The following is a 17498-nucleotide window of genomic DNA, read 5'->3' as shown; positions in this document are numbered from 1 at the left end:
ACAGAGGACCATCAAAGATACATTGTGGAGACAATTATTTTGAACAAACAAAGTTCAACCAGGTACAAGCTGGCTCAATCAGACAGATACTGTATGCTCTGTCATAGTGTTGCATTATGTGGGTGCGTATGCATGGAATAACTATAGGAACACCTACACAGTAAAGAGTTGTGGGGTTTGTGTGCAGGAGAATCCATGTCTGCAGCAGCCACATCCTAACCTTCCACAGCCTTCTAGTCAACAGCAGTATCCTGATCTTTATTCTCAGCTTGACTGGCAGCCAAAGCAAAGAGACCAGAAAGAGAGAAATGGTGCTTTCTGGATCTGAATCATAATAGCTCACGCTTCTGAATGTGAAACACACAGCACTGCAGAAGTGAAATCACACTCAAGACAAGGAACTCGATGAGTCAATTCAACACACACAACAATAACAGCAACAACCTCAGCATGAGGGGTGTATTGCTATTCAAGACATCTGAAGGCACTTCAGAGAACGACACATGTGACCTCCTGCACAGAGACAAGCTATTCGTTACAAGCGAAGGAAACCAAAGTAAGGAGACTGGGATTTGGAATGCTGGATTTAAACCCAGATCACATCTTGTTTATACATCAGAACTCCCCTGGGATGCGATGCAAGGGTATACAGTACATCACAAAACAGTAGTGGTTTCTGGGGACCGAAGATGTTGGCGGTTTAAACTAAATATATTTGTCCACAGCTCTTCAAATATATTCAAATTGTTTTACTGAACAAGTCTCGCAAGTGCAGCTCAATGCCGGTTCATGCTGGGGTGTTGTTAGCATGGGGCCAAACCACCCACACTGTTAAATGACTCCACGGTAAATCTGCAGGATCATTTTGCAGTCCCCCCCCCCCACATGCTTTTCCCATTTCCCATAGGAACTCAATTCAAACAATCACTGTGTGCCCTTTGTAGTAAAATAAAAGTCTGTATTGGCTGAGCTTGTATAACACATTCTAGTTTGAAACCCGCTCCTTTTTTTATTTTTTTTTACTAACCTTGTTTGTTTTTGCAAGTGATACATAAAGTTCTCTCCATCCCACTCATAGCTACTAGCTACCCGCCATCTAAAAAAAAATACTTAAGATAGCCTGACATCAACGCATGTTGGCATTCTGAGCGGCTATTTCTGGCACTAAAAAAAATAAACTGTGTACAACTGTAACAGGGAGGAGGCTTGGTGACCATGGAAACCGTGCACACCACGGGCGAGCACCTTAACCCCTATGCACAAGAGCCAGGCTCATCTGCTTTCTTGATTTTAGAGCTTTCAACCTCCTCTCACGGACAGGGGGGGCAGAATCCATAACAGCAGCGCCTCACACAACACTGTCCGTTAAGCAGGCCTGCGGGGCCCTTGCCTGGTTCCGAGGGGCTTCCACAGCGTGCCCCTGGAAAGACCACTTCCTTTCATCTCCCACACCCTCTCATATTACTTACCAGTGCATCAAAGATCAGGCAGTCGTAGGTATCAGTCTCAGCGTTTTCCATCATTATAGTGAAGAGGGCGTCCAGAGTGTCCTGCAGGAACTATAGAACGACAAAAGGATTAGAAGAAAAACATTGGAACCACCTGCGATCTGTAGATCCCTTGTTTATGAAAACTACGATGCCATTGGGACTCAGTTCGTGGGTTGAGGCAGTTTAGGAGAGACAGACCAGACAGAAGAGGAGGAGGAGGGGTGGCATAGAGACAACAAAGAGGTAAAACCAATGGATAGGTGGAACCCAAAACCTGTGCCAACCCATCTGGGTCAAGGTAACTGACAAGAAAACAAAAGGACTGAAGCTAGGAGTGTGCTACAGACTGACAAACATGGATACCACTGACAGCTCCACTTTACACAACAACACTGGAGATGCAGGCAAATAACACACCGGAAGAAGACTCCGTGGAGGGCGGGTGGACAAAGTTTAGAGACCTCATGCTGGGAATGCAAGACCAATTCATCCCAAACACTAAGCAGTCCAAACTAAACTCACAGAGGCCAAAATGGGTTAATCGATCCATCCAGCGAAGCATGAGGAAGAAGTGGGAGATCTACCAAGCATTCAAAAACAGACAAAAGCACAGCAAAACAAGAAGAGTACAAGGAAGAGCTGGTGCTGGAAAGAAAGGGATATTAGAAACGCAGAGAGACTTAGGGCAGAGGGAAGGGGGTTACCTACTCATGCTTTTGAGGCAGAAACACTTGGATCCTTTAAGACCCAACTTGACAAAGGTTTGAGATCAATCAGACAGCAGGAACCAGACAAGCAAAGATAGTCCCAACGACTTCCTCTCATTCATACATTTTCTTCTGTATTTATGTTCTTGTGTACCCATGTGTCTTAATCCAAATGCGTCCAATGGAGAATACGAGAACTTTAAGAAAATAAAACCTGTGAAACTAAGGAGATTTTTTATCCTCTGTGATCAAAATGTGAAAAATACTGCTGTTATCAGTGCAGTGTCTGTGACTTGATGAATAAAAAAAAGCTAGCTAAATAAATCTCTTTAAAAAGTGATAACCCACGGTTAATAAGATACTGGCTTTCCAGTCACTATCCAGGTCCCTTTCTTCCGCTCAACATGTTTATTATAGGAAATATATCTAATCCCCAAACTGCAATCCATCACAGCCATAAAACCGGTGATATTAATCCCATTAATTCAACACACCGAGCGCTTGTGTCTGGTTTCTCCCAGGTGGTGGCAGCGATGAGATAACAAGTAAGAGGAGGACAAAAACCTGCTGCGATCTTAAAAGGAAACACTTTTTACCCCTTTGAGGACGCTGCAACCAAAAACAAAGCTCCTTAGAGACAACAGAGGACGGCCTGACCTGGCTCAGAGCAGACAGTGTGCGGATCTGTCTGCATCAACGTGAAAGCGGTGGAACTTGAAAAGCATCAGCAAGATGCAACACAACATACACTGAGCTAGTAACTGCACAAGCAAGTAGCAGAATAAATATTCTCCAAACGAAATACTGATGCGCACAGTGACAGCCCAGATGACAAATAAAAGCGTGTTGCAAGTAAGAAGCAAGCTCATTTAAACTGCTCATGAAATATTCACATTCTCAACTCCCAAACCTGATGGCCACTCAGAAACCTGGAAAAAGTGCCCACAGTAAAAGCACAGCAAAGTGTAATAAAGCACAGTGACAGGCATACAGTGCCTTGCGAAAGTATTCGGCCCCCTTGAACTTTGCGACCTTTTGCCACATTTTTCAGTTTTTTATTTGTTAAAAAAGTTTGAAATATCCAATAAATTTCGTTCCACTTCATGATTGTGTCCCACTTGTTGTTGATTCTTCACAAAAAATTACAGTTTCATATCTTTATGTTTGAAGCCTGAAATGTGGCAAAAGGTCGCAAAGTTCAAGGGGGCCGAATGCTTTCGCAAGGCACTGTAGGTCAGACATAGAGGTATAGTAAAGCATAATACAAAAAACATGTCAGCTATGGTAAATGCATAGTATAATCATTGGAAAAGCACGGTGGAAAACTGCTAAATTACAGTGCAAGTGTTAACTTAGGAAGGTATATATGTGACTGTTCAATGCAGTAAAAGCATATATTAACCAGAACGACTTCACAATGATCCAGACATTTGTGAAACTGTTTTGTTCAGGTTCAGTAGAACTTGCTCAAGAAGACTGTAAATTGTGCCTCAATCCACTCAAGCATGTCCTGAATTCGCTTACCTTCACCACCTCCCCTCCCTCCACCTTCATCAGCTTCCTCAGGTTCTGCTCCAGCAGGCTCGGGTTCGAACGCCATTTCAACAGGCCTAGGAGGTCCACTGTGAGGGAGCAGACAGAGGGGTTCAGAAACAAACTGTAGCAGCTTTCAGGAATACAGACAGGACAAAATCCTTATGCATTAGGTCTAATCAGTAGACCACACTGCTTCCTTACAGCCCTCAGCTCTAAACCCTAATCCACACTGCCTCCCAGCTCTAACCACTAGACCACACTGCCTCCCAGCCCCCTCAGCTCTAACCACTAGACCACACTGCCTCCCAGCCCCCTCAGCTCTAACCACTAGACCACACTGCCTCCCAGCCCCCTCAGCTCTAACCACTAGACCACACTGCCTCCCAGCCCCCTCAGCTCTATAGTATGTCCTAATTTTCAGCTCAGACACAAAAAAAAATTGTGAGTGAAAAGGCCAGTAAAGAGTGAGACAGAAAAACAAGCTGAGAGAAAGACAGCACCTGAGAATTTGAGAGTTCAGCCCTGAGCTCCCAGGAAAGTGCCTTTTTTCTGAAAATGATCTTTAGAAGAGACAGAGAGGAATGGAGTGGAGAGCTAAGCAGCGCTGCAGCCACAGAGCGAGAGGGGAATGCTGCCCTGAGGGGCACACATACATCCGACTGCCGAGTGCAATTATACCGGGAGGGGTGGCTGAGACACTGCGTTTGACTGCACAAAGCCTAGAGTGACTACATCTGCATAGATCAACACTGCAATCCTTATTAAAGCATAGTGAAAACATTGTCATGCATGGTAAATCTCAGATAAGAATGGAACATTTTGGGAAAGTATGGAAAGCATAGTAGTAGAAGCTCAGTAAATACAAAGTGTAAGCACAAGGGAGCGCGAGGTTACATGAAAACATAAAGAAACATACCCCAGGCAAACTTCAACAACTGGAGGGAAACAATGCACACAACACAGGGCTACTGATTTCAGTTTGTGCCCGTTTGTTTTAAATTCCTGCGCACTACATTCTGGAATGCTTGGCTTTTCTCTTTAAATTCCTGTGCACTATACATTCTGGAATGCTTGGCTTTTCTCTTTAAATTCCTGCGCACTATACATTCTGTAATGCTTGGCTTTTCTCTTTAAATTCCTGTGCACTATACATTCTGGAATGCTTGGCTTTTCTCTTTAAATTCCTGTGCACTATACATTCTGGAATGCTTGGCTTTTCTCTTTAAATTCCTGTGAACTGTACATTCTGGAATGCTTGGCTTTTCTCTTTAAATTCCTGTGAACTGTACATTCTAGAATGCTTGGCTTTTCTCTTTAAATTCCTGTGCACTATACATTCTGGAATGCTTGGCTTTTCTCTTTAAATTCCTGCGCACTATACATTCTGGAATGCTTGGCTTTTCTCTTTAAATTCCTGTGAACTGTACATTCTGGAATGCTTGGCTTTTCTTTTTTGATGACAAGTACACAATATACTGTAATACGTCACTCACACTTCTTCACTGGAACATTGTGAATTCTGTTAACTGTGCATCGAGTGTCAAAGGCATTGCGACTTAATGTGATAACTTTCAATTTACTCTTCATATCTCATCAGCTGCATTAAACTGAGCCCGGATGAGTGGGCAGATGCAAACTGAATGTCAATCATAAGTTCATCCTTAACCAGGAAAGCACTCCATGGTAGAATACTGTCGTGAGCAGGGGAGTGACTGACGCACGCACCAAAGCTCTGTTAGTACAGTGCAGTTTCATTGGCAGCTAACAACAGCTAGCACCATCCACACACTAACACACACATACACAAACACTCACTCACACACATCAAACACACACACACATCAATCACAAACACACACACACACACTCACACACATCAAACACACATCAAACACACAAACACACACACACACACACACATCAAACACACACACATCAAACACACACACACACACACAAACACTCACTCACACACATCAAACACACATCAAACACACACACTCACACACACAGCAATCACTTCCCAACCCCAACAGGCATTGAACAAAAGGTAATTACTTATGAACAATAAATGAAAACATCTTTGAAAACTAGGACATAAGGGTAACTGATTTACTGAAACATGACACTGTACAACAATTAATGAACAAAACAAGAACGCTTTTTCCCAAAACATTTCTCAATCCCTGCGTCTTCGGTACCTTATTTGCATGCCAGCCCCCCTTCCAGACTACACTGCCCCATCTCAGGGCCTAATGCAGGTGTTGTGGGCTGGGGGTCAGCAGTGAGTTCTTGTGTGTGTGTGTCCCTTATAAATATTTTTATGCAATCTGTGTATGTTTTTTCCCCCTTAGTCATGAGTTGCTCATCAGTTCTATTAGCCTGCCACAGCCATATGTAGCACAGGCTGGATACAAAGTGTCTTTTCAGTAGTAAGCACTGGCACTGTCACCCCTTCAGGTACACAAGGAATTGAGCCGTTGTTCAAACTGTTTCTTCTTAAAAGAAACATTTTGAACAACTGTTTTGTACAACTGTTTTGTGCAGCTTTTTGCAAAAATAAGAAAGTTAGCATCGTTTTATTTGTGAAACACTTATCTCCCTTGTACCTGAAAGGGTTAAGGGCACCACTGAGTACTGCCAGCAATACAGCAGAAAACGAGGCTGATCACAAGATGGCTCTGGTTCTTACTTGTGTAAAGACACTGATCGAGCCTCTGTTACATATGCCTATTCCATCAATTAGAATTGAACAGTAGCTGCTGAACTCGGACAGAAGCACCCTGACACAGACTTAAAACAAAAGATATCTGAGTGATTGCAACAAGAAATATTCCAGTATAAAATGTAAGGGCACCAAAAAAAGAAAGTCCTTTAAACCTGCCTACTCTTCAATTTCCAAACAGCACCCAGAGCCCCCGCCTCCTGTGCTGCACTTATCTGTGCAATGCTGTATGTGTCTCCGTTTACAGAATCTCCATTGCTCTGCTAGGAGCAGACAGACAGACGCACCGTTCTGGGTGAGTTTGGTGGAGCAGATGAGAGTGGCGATCTGGAAGCTGTCCCTGCTGCAGCTCAGCCCGCTGGCCCCTCCCAGGGTTCCCTTCACGGTGGAGACCAGGGAGTGGCGGCTCTGCTGCTCACCATTGCTCCTGGTGGACAGAAGGTTTCTGTACACGTTGATGTCCTCCAGTTTTCTGCTGTCGCCCTGCATCCCGGAGAAGAGGAGCTAGGCTATGAGCACTGTTAATTACACTGGGATTACGAGCTGAATGCACACATTGGAACAATAGGGTCATTCAAACAGACTGTCTGCAACATTATATATACACATACTGTATATACTTAGTAAATACATGTGTACTTACACAGAATTGCAATGCTATTATGCATTGTGAAAATGTACTTCATGTGTAAATGACCCTAACCCTAACTCTAAACCTAACCCTAACCCATTTCTGATACAATTGCGTACTTACATATATCATGCAAAAAAGATCTAAGTAACTTCTATGTAAATGCACAGCAATTAGAGACACTTCTATGTAAAGTGTTACTGAAATCTAATGTGTAATCTCCAGATTAAGGACACTGCCTTAAAAGAGTCAAATCTGGCTTTTGTTTTTGTAGTGTTGTGTGATGCACTGCCGCTACTGTCCCATCAGTGAAATGAGGATCAAAGCTCTATAACCACGAATCAATGCAGAGGAGCCCCGCTCTTTGGGATAGTGGTTAAGAAGCTTGCTTTGGTGTGCAGGGTAGCTGGATCGTGCCCAGCCTCGATCACATGTATTAAGGGGGTGGGAGAGTGTCAGGGGCAGTGTTGTGGGATACATTGCCATTATGAATTCTCACCTTTATAAGCTCTGTAGCAGCTCATGCAGACAAGCCTTGCACTTTTGCAGTCATCAACGTTTTTTATTAACAAAGCCGGATACGGTAAGAAAACTACCGGCTTGCTAATCAGGTAGACATCAGCTGAAGCTGTGCGAATTCAAACATGCAAAACTCAACTGCACGGGCACTACATGTGTGCACCACGTTCAGCTGAAACGACAAGAAGCTTCTCAATGAGGTCCTGTCTCACCACATGAGCACATTCATAAATAAGAAGAAGCTTCTCAATGAGGTCCTGTCTCACCACATGAGCACATTTATAAATAAGAAGAAGCTTCTCAATGAGGTCCTGTATCACCACATGAGCACATTTATAAATAAGAAGAAGCTTATCAATGAGGTCCTGTCTCACCACATGAGCACATTTATAAATAAGAAGAAGCTTCTCAATGAGGTCCTGTCTCACCACATGAGCACATTTATAAATAAGAAGAAGCTTCTCAATGAGGTCCTGTCTCACCACATGAGCACATTTATAAATAAGAAGAAGCTTCTCAATGAGGTCCTGTCTCACCACATGATCACATTTATAAATAAGAAGAAGCTTCTCAATGAGGTCCTGTCTCACTACATGAGCACATTTATAAATAAGAAGAAGCTTCTCAATGAGGTCCTGTCTCACCACATGAGCACATTTATAAATAAGAAGAAGCTTCTCAATGAGGTCCTGTCTCACCACATGAGCACATTTATAAATAAGAAGAAGCTTCTCAATGAGGTCCTGTCTCACCACATGAGCACATTTATAAATAAGAAGAAGCTTCTCAATGAGGTCCTGTCTCACCACATGAGCACATTTATAAATAAGAAGTTCTCAATGAGGTCCTGTATCACCACATGAGCACATTTATAAATAAGAAGAAGCTTCTCAATGAGGTCCTGTCTCACCACATGAGCACATTTATAAATAAGAAGAAGCTTCTCAATGAGGTCCTGTCTCACCACATGAGCACATTTATAAATAAGAAGAAGCTTCTCAATGAGGTCCTGTCTCACCACATGAGCACATTTATAAATAAGAAGAAGCTTCTCAATGAGGTCCTGTCTCACCACATGAGCACATTTATAAATAAGAAGAAGCTTCTCAATGAGGTCCTGTCTCACCACATGATCACATTTATAAATAAGAAGAAGCTTCTCAATGAGGTCCTGTCTCACCACATGAGCACATTTATAAATAAGAAGAAGCTTATCAATGAGGTCCTGTCTCACTACATGAGCACATTTATAAATAAGAAGAAGCTTCTCAATGAGGTCCTGTCTCACCACATGAGCACATTTATAAATAAGAAGAAGCTTCTCAATGAGGTCCTGTCTCACCACATGAGCACATTTATAAATAAGAAGAAGCTTCTCAATGAGGTCCTGTCTCACCACATGAGCACATTTATAAATAAGAAGCTTATCAATGAGGTCCTGTCTCACCACATGAGCACATTTATAAATAAGAAGAAGCTTCTCAATGAGGTCCTGTCTCACTACATGAGCACATTTATAAATAAGAAGTGCATCAGTGTAAGAAGAAGCTTCTCAATGAGGTCCTGTTTTACCACATGAGCACATTTATAAATAAGAAGAAGCTTCTCAATGAGGTCCTGTCTCACCACATGAGCACATTTATAAATAAGAAGAAGCTTCTCAATGAGGTCCTGTCTCACTACATGATCACATTTATAAACAAAATGGGTTCAAATGTGCCCCAAAGGGCCTTGATTCAAACCCGCTTCTGCTGACTTGTGCACATTTCAGCACAAGGAGCTGGTACTCGGCTGCCATCACAAAGCTTGAGATGTGTTTGAGGGAAGAAATGACAGCGGGAGCTGGGTTCATAACCCTGGAATAAACAGAACAGGAACGCCAGGGTCTGGAATGAGGAAAGAGCCGAGCAAGCCTGACGGAGGAAGGCTGTCACAGTAAAGAATGAATTACGTGCCCGAGTGCGACGAGGAAGTCTGGGCAACCCCTTGAGTGACAGCAAGGGAACAGCAAAGCATGACTGAAACCCGAGCCGCCCCAGACAGTGCAGGCTGCGGGACGCTGCAAGACGCAGCACCTTTTGTTTGTAGTTTTGTTACTGTGTTTTATTTTCCTTTTACTTTCGCCTTCTGTTTTGAATATTCTTTTCAGCACCTGCATGTGCACAGTAAACTGCCGGACACAAGAACCTTACCAGCGTTGGTATCTAGCAGCACGCTGCCGTGGACAGAACCTTACCAGCGTTGGTATTTTGCAGCACGCTGCCGTGTGCAGAACCTTACCAGCGTTGGTATTTAGCAGCACACTGCCGTGGACAGAACCTTCGCAGCGTTGGTATTTAGCAGCACGCTGCCATGGACAGAACCTTACCAGCGTTGGTATTTTGCAGCAAGCTGCCGTGGACAGAACCTTACCAGCGTTGGTATTTTGCAGCACGCTGCCATGGACAGAACCTTACCAGCGTTGGTATTTAGCAGCACACTGCCGTGGACAGAACCTTACCAGCGTTGGTATTTAGCAGCACGCTGCCATGGACAGAACCTTACCAGCGTTGGTATTTAGCAGCACACTGCCGTGGACAGAACCTTACCAGCGTTGGTATTTAGCAGCACACTGCCGTGGACAGAACCTTACCAGCGTTGGTATTTAGCAGCATGCTGCCATGGACAGAACCTTACCGGTGTTGGTATTGTTCGTCCGCGGTACAACGGTGCCCCCTTGTGTATTAAATAAAAATTGGCCTCAAATTAACTTTCTGTCTCCCGTGCGTTCAGTGAAACCCCGCACCCTCCCAGTTATATTTAAAAAATAGCCAGTTATCTCCAGTCCAGAATTTCAGTATGTTCAGATAATACAAGGTTATCCTCCTCCCTCTCTGTGTGTGTTCACAGGCCATATGACTGAAACGCAGTGAGAAACACGTTCGCGGATTGTCTGATGAGAGAGAGAGCAGGAGTTTCACTTTATAAATTCACTGTTCCTTTAAGCTCTAATTACATTGTGCATTGCTTTAAATGGATTCCTGGTTTAGACATTGATCCTAATTATTTGATGAATTACCTCTGACCTAGTAAAGGGCCTTGAAACGCAAGCAAACCACACTTTATGAGTCAATTAAGTGGTAATTTGGTTTACTTGAGGGCGAAGGAGGTGATGAATGAACCGAGAGCTAATATACACATCAGACCACACGCTGAGCCGTTTAATCCCAAGCAAAAACAATTAACGTGCCCTCACGACACAAACGTGTACCTGTGCTCTCTGCGATTACTCTTTGTTCTGTTTTGACTTTGTGCAGCGGTCTTTCGTCTCTGAATTAGAGCCACGAGACAGCAATTATTTGAAGCAATAATTATGTTATAATTAGGTTTAATTAAATTGAAAACAAACTTGAGTAATGCAATCTTATACTTAATGTAGATGAAAGCATGTATGTAATTAGGTATTGCATTTTGTCATGGAACACAAGCATGCATTTAAATTTCTTATTTAACGTTTAAGAATATTCATTAAAATTATAGGATGGGTTAGGATCGTTCAGCCAATCAGAGCGCATGTTTCGTCTGCTATATTATTATTATTATTATTTCTTAGAAGACGCCCTTATCCAGGGCGACTTACAATTGTTACAAGATATCACATTATTTTTACATACAATTACCCATTTATACAGTTGGGTTTTTACTGGAGCAATCTAGGTAAAGTACATTGCTCAAGTGTACAGAGCAGTGTCCCCCACCTGGGATTGAACCCACAACCCTCCAGTCAAGAGCCCAGAGCCCTAATCATTACTCCACACTGCTGCCTATATTCCACAACACAAGAAACCCCATTGATGACATCAGCCTTTATTCTCAAAATCAGTGTGGTTGATGCTGCCTGCTATAAAAAAAATCAAAACCGAGGCTCCTCTCCAAACTGAAGTTCAACGTCAATTCCAAACAGTGACATCACAAACACACACCTAGCAGCCCCTTAATGGTATTTTCTTCAACATTTTCCCTCTTTTCAATGAAAAGGACAATTGAGTTATAGAAAGGTTGCTCATGAATAGAAACAAATATAAGCCCCTTTCACACTGGCACTCCTGCCCGGATCCCGACCCAGGTTTCACTTCCACAAATACGTATAGACATATTTGTGTTGATTGAGACACAGCATGAGCCAGACTGCAGCAGGGATGAAGAAACATTTGCTCTAATCAACATTTGGGCTGACGGTTCAATCCAGAGAAGCTTGGAAGGAAGTGTCAGTAACAAACTGCTTCCAGGGCATTGATATACGCACATTGTGCACTCGTCTGTCACCCAGGTCAATCAAAAGCAGTGTGAAATCCCATAGCCGACCCGTGTGACGCCGGGTCCTGACCTCTGTAGGTTCCCACCCGGGTAGAGCATGCCAGTATGAAAGGGGCTATAGTTGCATTTAATTACTTGTATATTAGCAATAAAGCAGTACATAAGAGTTATAGGAGTCTGTGTGGTCCGGTTCAAATCCTGGCTCCCTCACTGACTCACTGTGTGACCTTGAGCAAGTCACTTCACCTCCTTGTGCTCCGTCTTTCGGGTGAGACACAGCTGTAAGAGACTCTGTCTGCATGGTTCACACACCCTAGTCTCTGTAAGTCGCCTTGGATAAAGGTGTCTGCTAAATAAACACATAATAATAATAATAATAATAATAATAATAATAATAATAATAATAATAATAATAATAATAATAATAATAATAGGACTGCAAGAGTCTGTGTGTGGGTTACAAGGACACTCGTATATCTAAACAAGCTGTTCACTTCAACTCGTTCCAATAGTCCTTCATACACAGATGCCTGCCGTACTAGAATCCCCACACAGAGTGCTGTATTAGCCTCTCTGCTCCTCTTGGGTTTCAGGGATGCCTGCTGTTCAAAGGTCTGGTGGAGACTAGTTGCACGGCAACAATTGTTGCTTAGGTTCAGCAAGAGAAAATGTCCTCTTGTACAACAACGTTCCCTTCTTGCAGGACACATGAGGTTTGAAAATCTTCATAGATAAGAAAAGGATTTGTGTCAATTGACCATCTGTGTGCTGTGTTTGAAGTCTAGGGGGCTAAGCTGAGAATATCACACCACCATCCCGGGGAATATAAACAGCTTGTCAAAGTATTTTGGCAGTTTAATTTACTGCTTATCACCAAAACACTCGCTTGAATGTCTTTAAAATGTGTTTATTCTAAGAGTCTGATAAATTAGTAAAACAAGCAATAAAAAAAAACAAAAAAACAAACAGTAACCTTTCATAACATCAAACGAGCTCTCTCTGAAGCGCGTGGGTGTTTCGAAGCGCGTACGTGATTTCCCATGAATTGATGGGACGATCGTGAGATGAAAAGCGCATCAGGAAATCCCAGCCAGCCAGGGGCTTCACCTGCTTCATTTCCGTGACAGCAGTGGTAAATATCTTCAGCTACTGCACAGGAATACTAAGCTTGGATTCTTGAACAGTCAATAGAAGAGGCGCTCGCTGCCCACGGGATCGCTCCGGCAGGATGTGGAATATTTGAATGCCTTTAGCAAAATTCAATCAAAAAACGTATGATTGTCATAATAATAATGATTATATGCAGGACTTGTATTTTGTGTTGCATTACAGAGAAAATGGAAAGGAAGTGGCTTTGGTATCCGTTGTACAAGGCGGAGCATGCAGAGTAGGTGTGTCCGGCAGCAGCGAGGCCTGCGTTAATCAGTTAGGGCTGTGCTGATCGCACGCTCCAGAGGCTCTTCTGCTGATGTGCTCAGACAGTGATGCCAGCCGAGCCATTGCAGGGGTATTGGTAATATGCTATTTTGCATGCTGACAGATGTGATCATTAAAAGATAGTTCAGCATCCGACAAGACACTCAAATTGCACATGACAGGTTTAGCATGGGGGCAGAGGAGGGGGCGGGGCGTGAATATCCATCTATCATAAAAGATCACAGAGTTGATCTCTGTAACGAGCGTCGAATGCCAAACAGCTTGACCTCCCTTTCATTCTGTGTTGAGGTGCAGAAAGCTATCATAAGGTTATATCTGCAGCTGGATGGCAGGTGTGCTGTTTGGTGAGTAAAGTCCTTTCACAGGCAAATGGAGCTCAGTAACATCAGCGTGAGAATGAAAAAAATAAAAAACATGATCACAGCAATCAGGATCTGTGATGCAGTCGCCTAAACCCATGAGCAACGTTGCTAAATTAAACTGCTTTACACCAGATCTGTCTTCTAGCACCCTATTGAGCCTGCCTCAGACTCCTCTATCACCTAAAGAGCATGAGATTAAAGACCCCTGCAGGTCACAGTTATCAGAGTTACATACAGAACCACTAGCTGGTTCATACAATCAGATTGTGGGAAGCATGTTTCAAGGGACAAGCAAAGAAACTCCTGTCCCCATACCTGAAGCTACCTTTGGGGATGTGATGGGGAGCCCCACTCCTATGTATATATTATGATTTATTGTATGATTTTGTATTTGTATTATGATTTCTGTAAATATATTTATGATGGTGAAAAGCTGTGTTTAGTCAGACGAGTGAGATGCTGCTGCCATTACTGTTTTGTATTATTTTAATTACCTGTGAGGATGCGTGACTCTCAGCTACTGCTTGTTTAACTGGCTGGCAGTCACACAGACTTAGTAAACCCGTGCAGACTATGGCCGAGGGGTAATAAGATCATTAATAGCTAGTTAGAATATAAAAGACCTGCAGTTTGGCTGCACAGGGAGAGAGTGGAGACAGGAGGTAAAAGACCATTCAGAAGAAAATAACAATTGCTAAGCATGCTGGTTATTAAACCAGCACAATACTTGTTATTGTTTGTTCTCTGTCTGTTTGGCTCACGTGCCCTTTTCTTTTGTGTTTTTGTTTAATAGAAAGCTGAGCACCGCAGCGTCTCGGTTTGCCCCTCATTCCTTGTTGTGTTTCATTTCCCTGGTCTGAAGTCAAACCTGCAGCCATCAAACTCACAGGGGAACAGAAACAAACTGGTCAGCTTTTTAATAACACCAGGAGCTGTGGGAGAATGCAGGAAAACAATCTCTAACACAGGTAACACTATTCCCTGATTAATTATACTCTAGAACACAGGTAACACTATTCCCTGATTAATTATACTCTAGAACACAGGTAACACTATTCCCTGATTAATTATACTCTAGAACACAGGTAACACTATTCCCTAATTAATTATACTCTAGAATACAAGTAACACTATTACCTGATTAATTATACTCTAGAACACAGGTAACACTATTCCCTGATTAATTATACTCTAGAACACAGGTAACACTATTCCCTGATTAATTATACTCTAGAACACAGGTAACACTATTCCCTGATTAATTATACTCTAGAACACAGGTAACACTATTCCCTGATTAATTATACTCTAGAACACAGGTAACACTATTCCCTCATTAATTATACTCTAGAACGCAGGTAACACTATTCCCTGATTAATTATACTCTAGAATGCAGGTAACACTATTCCCTGATTAATTATACTCTAGAATGCAGGTAACACTATTACCTGATTAATTATACTCTAGAATGCAGGTAACACTATTACCTGATTAATTATACTCTAGAACGCAGGTAACACTATTACCTGATTAATTATACTCTAGAACACAGGTAACACTATTACCTGATTAATAATACTCTAGAACGCAGGTAACACTATTCCCTGATTAATTATACTCTAGAACGCAGGTAACACTATTACCTGATTAATTATACTCTAGAACGCAGGTAACACTATTACCTGATTACTTATACTCCAGAACGCAGGTAACACTATTCCCTGACTAATTATACTCTAGAATGCAGGTAACATTATTCCCTGATTAATTATACTCTAGAACACAGGTAACACTATTCCCTGATTAATTATACTCTAGAACGCAGGTAACACTATTCCCTGATTAATTATACTCTAGAACGCAGGTAACACTATTTCCTGATTAATTATACTCTAGCTAGTAGGTGCAGTAGGTGCAAGGATCTAAATCTTCATTATTTAGAGAGTCGTTCTATTTAGATCATTTCTTTATGTGCATTTAAATAGCTGCTAACAGCCTACTGTGCATTGTATGGACTCACACCTCCTCTAACTAACAGTGTGGCATTATTGTTACTTAAACTGGTATTTGTGGAAACAGCCACACAGTGAGCATAACATACACGTCTCGCTCCTTCATTTAGGAGTTGGTGATTATGAATCTGTATTCCCCAGTTATTATACATGGAATATGCATGCCCCAGGCTTTTGTTTTTAAATATAATATTGTAATAACCACTTTAATACACAGGGAGTGTAAATAATAGCCTACATATAATAAGTACTGTGCACTAATTGGATGTAGCCTACAATGATACCTGGGGATGTAAAAGTGTGGTGTTAATATCCCTCTGTGAGCCTAACAGAGAGCAAGGTCTCTCCAGCTCTCCTCTTACCTTGTAGAGAACCAGGTCGTGCTCACCATCCCTCAGAGTTGTCCCATCTGGCCTCATCAGCCTCACAAACGCCATGGCGAAATTCTTCTCACCCTTGTCTTTGGCTAAGGAAACAAGAAAAAGGAGATGCAGCATCTTGTCTGAACTTAAGGACCTCCTGCAATACAGCAGTTCCTACACCATGCTGGGGTGACCGTTAAGAGCTCCCTACTGAACCACCAACCAGTGTGCATGCAGTACATCCCCTGGTATTCCCTGGAGATCTCCCATCCATCCAGTCACTGAGCCACCAACCAGTGTGCATGCAGTTCATCCCCTGGTATTCCCTGGAGATCTCCCATCCATCCAGTCACTGAGCCACCAACCAGTGTGCATGCAGTTCATCCCCTGGTACTCCCTGGAGATCTCCCATCCATCCAGTTACTGAACCACCAACCAGTGTGCATGCAGTTCATCCCCTTGTATTCCCTGGAGATCTCCCATCCATCCAGTTACTGAGCAGGGCCGAGTCTCTCTCGGGATCGGAGGTGGAATTCTTGCGATTTAAAACCACATTCCGATTGTATAAAAACAGTTGTCATTAGACTGTATCACAGCATTTTGACTTGCTGGTTTGGTCTTGCCTTTCAATTTTGGGCATACTGGGCTGCCTTGAAATCTGAATTCACATCTATCAGCTGGAGTTAAAAGACAGTCAGTTTGACCGTCAGCCCTGCTGGTGAGGTGACAATGGTGTGGAGGAGGAGCTAAGCTCAACACATGGTACAGACTCAAAAGAAAGGGTTCAATGTGCCTGGCTTGAATGCTATTGGTAGCTGGCACTAGATAAAGCTTGACTTGCAAAGATTTTCTTGTCAATCAAATTCTCATATTATTTTGTAGGTGAGTTTAGTTTCCTGTCTGAAACTTTGCATAGCTTTACATTCAACAACCAGGTGAATTAAAGCAATACAGAGGCCATTCCAAACCTCAATTTCAAAACCTTGTCATCAGTGTTACTGCTCTCATAGAAGACCAAATCTCACTTACAGTCACTTGAGGGCCGGTGCTTGAAGGTGAATCTCAGGTGAGTCTTTTGAACATCTTCAATAGGGATGGATACCTGTAGAAAAAGGAACACCAGTGAAAAGGGGTTCTTTCCAGAGCTCCACCTTTCCATCAGTGCTGCGGGGGGCTGCAAGGATCTGGGTATCATGTCTTGTCTCGCAGGTGGGTATGTCGACATCAAAAGTGTGTTAGTTTTTAATTCATTCATAAATAAATAAATGGGTTGTAGATAAAGTATCTCTATATTATTAGCAGACTTATGCAAAATTGCAATTTGTTAAGTTGCAAGCAATGCCTGCATTCTGTGCCTTGAATTGCTGTACAAAATAACTACAGTAATTAGTTATGTGTCTCTATGGCATAGCTGTGATAA

General features: G+C 42.6%; 1 protein-coding gene across 2 annotated transcripts in view; it reads right to left on the bottom strand.

Moving 5' to 3' along the window:
- The window catches only part of LOC117403985 (dedicator of cytokinesis protein 2-like), a 428344-nt gene that overhangs the window by 364118 nt on the left and 46728 nt on the right, over positions 1-17498 (bottom strand). For both annotated transcript variants that reach the window (XM_058985710.1, XM_058985720.1), the window contains 5 exons: positions 17108-17180; positions 16079-16182; positions 6746-6941; positions 3722-3819; positions 1470-1559 (listed from right to left, as the gene is read on the bottom strand). In XM_058985710.1, the coding sequence (XP_058841693.1) occupies positions 1470-1559; positions 3722-3819; positions 6746-6941; positions 16079-16182; positions 17108-17180 (561 nt within the window). The remainder of the gene's footprint in view (positions 1-1469; positions 1560-3721; positions 3820-6745; positions 6942-16078; positions 16183-17107; positions 17181-17498) is intronic.

This window comes from Acipenser ruthenus, chromosome 2 (genome assembly GCF_902713425.1).
Source record: "Acipenser ruthenus chromosome 2, fAciRut3.2 maternal haplotype, whole genome shotgun sequence".
In the NCBI taxonomy this organism is placed as follows: domain Eukaryota; kingdom Metazoa; phylum Chordata; class Actinopteri; order Acipenseriformes; family Acipenseridae; genus Acipenser; species Acipenser ruthenus.
This window is presented reverse-complemented; position numbering and strand designations above follow the sequence as displayed.